Consider the following 9,072-nt stretch of genomic DNA (forward strand, 5'->3'; position numbering starts at 1 on the left):
TTATTTTAATTAAGTAATGACTCTAATTCTTGGCCAAATTATCGAGTATAATATGGTTTGGGTCAGTTTACGCTTTATAACCCGCGAAGCGGATTATAAAAAAGCGTAAACTGACCCAAACCATATTATACTCGATAATTTGGCCAAGAATTAGAGTCATTCCTTATAATTTAATTTTAAAATAATTAAACTACTGGGGGTGTAAAGTTGTGTTGTTTATATGAGTTCAAATTTACCGCGCAATAATACAACCGTAGTAACGGAAGTGATGGGAAGCGAGGGGAGGTAAAAACTGATACATAGATCTAGCAGCCATGATGCTTGTTTATACGAGGTAAGATCGAGCTACGGTTTGAAGTTAAAGGTACATTCATTAAATCAAGAATTTTCCATGAATCCCAAGGACTGGAAATGAGGGGATTGATGGATACAGATGATTCAGCTGGTTGTCAAGGGGGTGTGTCCCCATACCAAACCAGATTATACAAAATGTTATGCGTTCCTTTTTGGAAATCAACCAATGAGAGGCAAGAATACAAACAAAATTAAATTATATGCAGATCAAATATGTTGGTACATAAAGTAAGGCTTTTCCACAGGAACTGCAAATGTGAAATATAAAACCCTAGCACCACGTGTTTAAAGGTCATGACGATGGTTAACATTTTTAATGGTAAAACAAATTCCGGGGTCAAGATCAAAGGGTCAAAGTTGTTGGTTTCTAAAGAAAGGCCTTGTCTTTAAGATTACACATGAGAAGTATGAAAGCCCTCGCTCTCATCGTTCAAAAGTTATGGCCAAGGATAAAGTTTGTAAAAAGTAGGTCAAACTCTAAGGTTAAGATCAAAGGGTCACAGCTGTCGATATCCAATGAAAGGTCTAATTACAAGGATTACATATGTGAAGTATGAAAGCTCTAGCCCTTCAAGGCCTGGTCACAAGGAAAACACATGACTGTGAAATATGAAAGTCATAGCTCCACTTAATCAAAAGTTATGGCCACGGTAAAGTTTTTGCGGACAAACAGACAGACTGAGAGGCAACTAAACCGCTAGACAGACGGAAGGACACGACAAAAATCTACACCTCCCGAAACCTCGTTTACGTGGACATAAATAGAAAGTTGCTTCACAATTCACATGTATTACAGATACCATATTTAGCCGATGTTTGAATATTTCTCTATGTGATTATTTTAATATGTAATTTGAGCCAATCTAATCACATTGAAAATTCCAAATGTGAAAAATTTATTGTTTTACTTATAAATAAGAAAAAACTATCACTTATAAAACTGAAGAGTCGTCCGCGTGACGCAGTGGTAAGCGCGTCTGATCTAGAATCATGAAGTTAGGAGTTGAACATTACGTCAAGAATTCTAGTTCCACTGTGGGACAAGGAGACTCTTAGGATGAGACCGTATAGACCAAGGTCCCGTGTCGCAGTAGGTGCCCACAGGAAAAAGATCCCTCCTTCTGTGTGGTCTTGAGTGTCAAGTATTTGATAAAACAAAATACAGCTCTCCACTGGCAAGAGGTGTCGTCTCATTTCATTAAACAACAATCAAACAAACAAGACAAAAACTATCGAAAACTTCTAATGAATCATCTGTAGGTTCTTGATAAAAAAAAATGAAAATGTCTGCACACCAATATGAAAATAAATCCGAAAGATATTCAAAACCTTATGTTAAAAAAGAACTCTTTGTGTTCAACCTTGGAATTTTACCTGCTTTTGAAAAAAAATAATCTTGGCAATAACTTTTGATCAGTTTGTGCTAGGACTTCAAATTTCATGGGTATTTCTTTGGAGAAGTCCTTATCTTGGTAACAAACAATTGTGACAATATGACCTTGACCTTGGTGTTTAAGTCATATGCTAAGGTATTCATTTGTCATATTTGTGCTGTCTTTCTGAAAATACCTTTATTTAGTGTAAATAAATGTTTTCAATCGACCAATGAAAAAGTCTTATTTTGAAAAATCTTAATCTTTAACCATTTGAGTTTTGTGTATCGTACTGTTGATAGTAAACTCTTAAAACCTCTAATAAGTCAAAATAAATTTTGGACTTTGGTATAGAATTTGTTTTGAATAAATTGAGAATGTATGAATATATGTAAGATTTAGAGAAATGTCTTTAGCCAAGTCTGGCACCAGATGATAAGAATGTTTCAACTAAAAAATGAACAAAATAAACAGTGACAGAGTAATGAGTATCAACGGAAATAAAAATTCCTTTTTACTGTTCCAAATACTGGAATAAGGCTCTACATTATTGATAACATGTAATGCGAAATGTAAGATAGAACAAATTGTAATAACATAAATGTAAATAATAATGTTTAGTGAATCCGGAAAACTTACTGAGAGCTGATAAATGTTCATATTTGATACAGTAAACAACTACAACCAAAAAGAAAATCATATGTATATGAACATATGGTTCTTTGGAGAACATTATTAAAATCACACTTTCTGTCTGTCCCTTGTCTTCTCTGTCTGTTTGTCTGTCCCCACCCCCCCTCTCTCTGCATTTCCTTCTCTTCTTGTCTCCCCCTCTCTCACCCTTTTGCTTTCTCCTTTCCTTCTCTCTTTCGCTCTATCCTCCTCTTTCTTCTCTCTATTTCCCTCTATTTTCAGCCTCAAGGGTTATTAAAATATTTTAATACTTCTAATGTAAATCCTAATATTTTTCCTGGATTGTCACGGATATTTTGAACGGACACCTTTAGGTCACGTGCAGCAACCTTTAACATAGTATAGGTTTTCTTAAAGTCTTCATTGGTGTATATCTTGCAACAATTCACCTGTTTCATCTTCTCCACAACATCGAGCAGTTTTGAAATTTGCTTCTCATTTTCTTCCCCCTTTGCCTTGTTATTAATTCCCACGTACCGGTGTTCACATTTGTGAAGCCAGTAGTGCAAGCGCTTGTCTCCCTTTCCTATTGTTTTCTCCAAACTTTCCTCTATTTGATCAATATGAGTAAAAACAAACACAACGAATTTCCATAGGTCTTCCCCAAACATCTTTGTGATCTTGTTTAGGAAGTTTTCGTTGTCATCTGAGAAGCTTATAGCTTTTTGCACGACTAATATGGCGTGAAATCCAGGAGCGGCTTTGATCAAACATTTCTCGTATTGTTCCTGCACTAGTTTTGTGTCATTAATCGTAGACAAACCAGGTGTGTCAAAACATACTAGATATCTTTCCTTTCTTTTACATTTTATTTGAGAGGCTTTTTGTGTAACAGATCCCAGTGAGCCTTTAGATACTTGAACGTCACTTCCGGCAATAGAGTTGGTTAGGGCGCTTTTGCCTACACCTCTAAGACCAGCAATCAGCATTCGACAATTTTCATAATCATCTGAAATCATGATACAATGTATTATATACTGTAAACCAACTTTTATTCGCGAATTTTCGCGAGGTTCACGAGATCTTCGTCATCGCAAATATTTCTCGCCGCGAACGGTCCTTATAGTCTCTTTTTCTACTAAAAACAGTTGCAAAAAGGCTTGATCGCGAAAGTTAATCGTCGTGAACTCCTTTCCTTCCGGTAAATCGCAAAATAAAGTCGTTGCGAATAAAATTTGGTTTACAGTATTTTGTATTGATATAAAGACAAGCTGCAGTCTTTTTTCCCAATACTGAAAGTAGTTTCAGACCCCACAGGGAACAGATTCAGTTGAAATCGTAGGCCCTTAGTATCAAATTATTGCGAAAAAAGAACTTTATTCGGTAATAACCAATATTTGCCCCCCAAATCAAACTTTGATGGAGATATATTTAATTAAGTTCTTAAACAGGGGAGTATATGCTGACTTCAAAGCACTGAATATTTTCATAAGTAATGACACCATATGTACGTAATGACGTCACAAACATGACGTAAATTTCAGTTTTTTTATGAATTTTACAGAAAAATGTACATATTTCGTCGATATTTTGAGTAAAAGTCACCGAGCGCATGTGTGTTCAGGATCAATATTTTGATATAATGTGTAGAATGATAGTATCAATGAAATATGTCAATATTGTTCCTGAACAAACTTGCGCTCATTTAATTTTAAAGCTAAAATTGTTTAAATTTTGTCCATTTTGTCCTCTTTCTGAAAAAGGATATAAAATCGGACTAGTTTGTGACGTCATAAAAACAAAAATTGTGAATATACTGCTTTGACACTATAATATTTTCTGTTAATTTATATTTCTCATACAATTTATTGAATTCTGATACATATTCTGATACATATAAAGAGAGTAAGTATCAGTCGAAAAACGACATATTTAAAAACAGCTTGTGGAGACAAAAGAGTTACATTTTTGATAACATATAGTGCATATTAGAACAGAAAAATAGAAAAAGGTGACTCGAACCCAGATTTAAAAAGAAAAAAAATGGAAAAGGGGGGGGGGTCCATACCCCAAGTGCCTATGATAAAGACAGGGAAAAGGCAGAATAACACTTATCAGGGGAAAATGACGAAATGATCATTTTAAAGGTCAGACCACACGTTCCCCAAATATATGTTTTGTATCTCGTGGTATTATATATAAAAAATTATTCATATTTGTCATTCTCTTCTGATTTCTACATTGTTTTAAAGTGTTTTTAAATATAAGTAACCAAAATTGGTGATATTGGCGATATTGGTGATATTCAGAAGATTGCCTAAAAGGGTTATAAAAGAATTATGAATCAAAAGGCCTGGTAAGATTTTTCGTGAGGAATCTTGTCTAATTGTAATGATTTCGGGATTTTCAGTTTGACCATGCGGAGTTTTCAATTAGTCTCTGTTCATGTCACGTGACTTTAATTGTGTATAAATACCGAGACTCTGCAGCGATCAGGGGAGTTTGTCTGATGCAGCCAAGGTTAGAAGACGAGTGGCGTGAAATAAGAATTCGCGTGTTATATCCCTCGCCTGTTTTACAGTTAGAGAGTGGATTTGGAAGGCCATCCCAGTTAAGGCCTGCCACAAACTTGGTAGACCTCCAACATAGAGGCTAGCCATAGTTTGTTGCGTCTCGTCTGCATTGGCTGACCAGTCCGTCCAGGCTGCTATACTCATTGTCCGTCCTGAATAAGGCATCTAACAATGGGTGTGGTGGTTGAAGGGCTATCACATATACTGTCCGTCCTGAATAAGGCATCCTACAGTATATGCGGTAGTCCGAGGGCGACTGGACATCCTATATAAATGTTAGATCAGGACTCCCTATTTGATTTTTTGTTTGCCTCCGATTATTTTAGTGATTCATTTGTTGATTTTAATTTACCTAGATAAGGTTAGGACATATTTGTATATTTCGGCAGTCCACTAAGATCATACCAATTATTTTCAATCATTTAATGTTGAACCCCCAAACCCTGGAAATGACCAGGTACGATCCCCAGTGATTCATTGTAAATACGTTACATAATTACCTATTCTTCAATGATAATTTCTTGGGGAAAATGATTTATTTTGAGGAACGTGTCATCTGACCTTAAAGCTAAAATAACACTGAATTAAAAGTCATTATTTAAGCAATGAATTCATATTTGGGGATTTCGTCTGTCCTTTAACACACCTGACTGTGCGGACAAATTGAATACCGATTGTTAGCGCTGTATGATAATTATTCTGCATGGCCAGGTGTGTTACAGGACCGAAGACATCCCAAAATAGGAATTCAATGCTTATATTTACATTTTCTAATTTTTCCTCTTCATAATTGTTTATTTTGGTAATCATTGACGTGAATTTAGCGTTCTTCAAAACTGGTGTGCTTTATAGACGTAAGATCCGTGTTTGACGTTTGTGACGTTGCAAAGATTAATAACGCAAACAAAAATTGATAGGGAAAATGTGACAAATTAATTTTTAACGCACATTTGTTGTATTTTTACGATAATTTAACAGGGTTACATTTTTAAAAATAAAAATTAAAGTACATTTTGGAGTTCCTAAAGTATTGAAAATGCATATACAGTTCCTACTGTGTATTCTCATGCGCGGTGACAAGGTTTCACAGATGTATTTCATAGAGATTTGAACGTCGTGGATTTCTAATAAATTTAAAAAAAAATACTACACTGAATGTAAAATTGTAAATATAACGTTTTGTTTCTGAAGAAGTGCTTTTTGAAGACTTTTTCATGCCACTTTAATCCACCTTTGATGTTTCAAAGGTCCACGTTTTCTCTGGTCCTATTTTGTATTATTTTAAGGACTTTCAATACTGTTCAATATCTCCAGACATTTCAGTTTCTGACTTATCAGGAGATATTTTAATGACACATGAAGTGAAAAAAAAATAGGAAAAATATATGAATTATCCCCACATGTTCTACTCCCTAACATTTGATTTTCGAGTGAAAAAGTGTATAATTATTACAATAATTATTGTATATAGGGATTCGACAAAATAATTCCCTACAAATTCATAGAATACTTATATTTTCTCTACTGTTACACATTTAGTCAATTAATAAACCAAAAATAAAAAAAAAATCATTGAAAAATTGAATAAACACGATTGAAAAGACATGCTTCACACAAAATGTTTATATACACACCATCTAATACATCGACCTGTATATCTGAGGAATCGCTTGAAGGCATCGTGTGGTGATCTTCATTTTCTGGAGGAAAAATGAAAAGGACAGGATTTATCATTAAATACGTTTAGTTCATCATTTTTTTCTGTTTATAAATCATAACACAATTTGAATAAGTATAGTTTGTTATTTATTAATGATTTCTTATTCAAACCAGCATTGATTTTGATTTTAGGCTTTAAGAACACAATGAATTGAAGGGATAAAACTACCCGCATTCCTCAATGTGAATTAGAAAATCGCCTTCAAACTTTAGCTACGTTTTAAATTCATAGAAAAAGGTAAGGTAAAGTTTGTGTATTTTCCAAGTGGTTTTTTCCATAAAAGGATAATTATTTATATACAGGTGTCAAAATTCATATTTGGTTTGATAAAATATATTTCATAATTGGGGTTTAACTGATCATGATAAAATGTAACCGGTCAATAGAGGATGTTTATTCTCCATGGCACGTGATTCGACCTTTATGTTTAGAGATCCATGATGATTCTCCTCAAAATAGTTCATAGAATAACATTCATGAAGATTAATTTTAAATCATAATTCCGATGAAACACAATTTCCAATCAATCCGCAGAAAAGTCAGAATTTTACAGATTGCTTCGATTGTCTTTGTTTGTTTTAATGTTTATTTAAGTATACTATGATAATTTTGTGACCACTTGTACAGCATAATTAATATTAATCCATCCAAAAAACATTTACGCTGTTTTGAATAGTCCTCCCTGCTAACTGACGAATAGGCGACAATCTTTGAACCTGCATCCCAGCAGTCAGACGAGCCTAAAATTAAGTCAGAGATTACGTTACATTACATATCGCATGCCTACAGAAAAAATAACAGGCTCTATACATTCATCTCATTTATGATGGTTATAGGCAAATGTTTATATTTTTAAATATTTCCCCATTTTTAAACTCTTGAAAAGTATTCGATCCCAAGCTATTTAGAGCAAACTGTTTCTTTTAGGGTCAAATTTTTTTGAAAATAGATGCATATGCCTGATTATGTTAGAACGGGAAATCATTTCATTATGCATGTATTTTTTTCAGTATATTGGAGAGTTTTCCTATCGTAGCTCACTTGAACTGAAAGCTCAAGTGCGTTTTTCTGATCACTTGTTGTTTGTCGTCCGTCCGTCTGTAAACATCTCATATATTCACCTTTTCTCAAGAACCACTAAGTCGATTTTTTGTAAAATTGGTATAAGGCAGCTTTGGGGAAAAGGGAGTTTTAATTATTAACATGAAGGACCAAACCCCTTAAAATCGATGAAAAAACAAAAAGGATGGAGTCATGAAAGGATCTTGTCAAAAACCACTGGGACCAAATAGTGAATCCAACATCTTAAAAAATAAGTCGCCCGCGTGGCGCAGTGGTTAGAGCGTCTGCTCTAGAGTCGCGAAAAAAGGAGTCAATCCTTACGTTGCGGGTTCGAATCCCACTGTTGGACGTGGAGGCCGGTCCTTCGGATGAGACTGTATAAACCGAGGCCCCGTGTCGCAGAAGGTGTTGGCACGAAAAAGATCCCTCACTGCTCAAAGGCCCTGAGTGGCGAGCATAGGACAAAATTTGTAGCCCTCCACCGGCAATTGCAAGTGGTGGCGTCTCCATTTGAGTGAAAAATTCTCGAGAGGGACGTTAAACAACATACAATCAATCAATCAATCTTAAAAAATATTTTAAAAAATAATGGTATCCCTTTAACAAGAGCATTGAAGCTTGGCGATAAGAAGGTCGAGTTAGAGATAGCTTTCTAGTGACCTTAATGAAATCAAGTATCACACAAAGACATGGGAAGAAAGGATCAATCAGACTGAAAATTAGATCAACACAATAGATCAACAGCATTGTTATTATATTATAATCGTCTCTCATGTATATTTTGCTAAAAGAATAAAGGTTAAAATATACTTCAAATTAAAAATAGCCATTAGAAAAAAATAAACAAATCAAAAATTTAAATGGCGATGGACATTTAGAATTATGAATTTTTCATCACTTATGTACATGTAATTTTTATTTGAATTTCTAATTAATTAAAAGATATTTTTCAAAACTGGAAAAAGGAAGGAAAAAATACTTACATTCTTCATTTTCTTCCTGGATTTCACATTGAGCATAAACTATATCTGAAAAAATAAAAAAAAATAATTTTTGATAACAAAATGATGATCAAATAAGCTGTATATACATTTGTGTATTTTAGCCATGGAAAGCCCTAAATTACCAATTATCCACCCTATAGTAATGTTTTAACTTACTGCGGTACTTTATATGCATGCAGGATGAAGATCAAAAATAAGTCGATTGCAAAAAACTCGCAGTTTTAGGTCAAAAGATTAGTCAAAGTATTAAGTGAAAATGGTCTATGTCGAATTGTTTAAAATAATTATTATAACAAATTCTCCAAGATCTCGGAATTCATCATGCTGTTTATGATCACAACACGTTTTTATCC

At 34.1% G+C, this 9,072-nt stretch overlaps 1 protein-coding gene across 1 annotated transcript; it reads right to left on the reverse strand.

Annotated features, from left to right (window-relative positions):
* Nucleotides 1–1,282: 1,282 nt before the first annotated feature.
* Nucleotides 1,283–8,744, reverse strand: LOC134271485 (GTPase IMAP family member 9-like). Its single transcript, XM_062753675.1, has 4 exons — nt 8,699–8,744; nt 7,316–7,393; nt 6,568–6,633; nt 1,283–3,369 (listed from the first exon to the last, which is right to left on the reverse strand). Exons 3-4 carry the CDS (start codon nt 6,611–6,613, stop codon nt 2,645–2,647), a joined length of 771 nt encoding a protein of 256 aa, XP_062609659.1. The 5' UTR covers nt 6,614–6,633; nt 7,316–7,393; nt 8,699–8,744; the 3' UTR covers nt 1,283–2,644.
* Between the last annotated feature and the right edge of the window lie 328 nt (nt 8,745–9,072).

This window comes from Saccostrea cucullata, unplaced genomic scaffold (genome assembly GCF_032062105.1).
Source record: "Saccostrea cucullata isolate Sc308-1 unplaced genomic scaffold, CSIRO_AGI_Scuc_v1 ctg9124, whole genome shotgun sequence".
Taxonomy (NCBI): domain Eukaryota; kingdom Metazoa; phylum Mollusca; class Bivalvia; order Ostreida; family Ostreidae; genus Saccostrea; species Saccostrea cuccullata.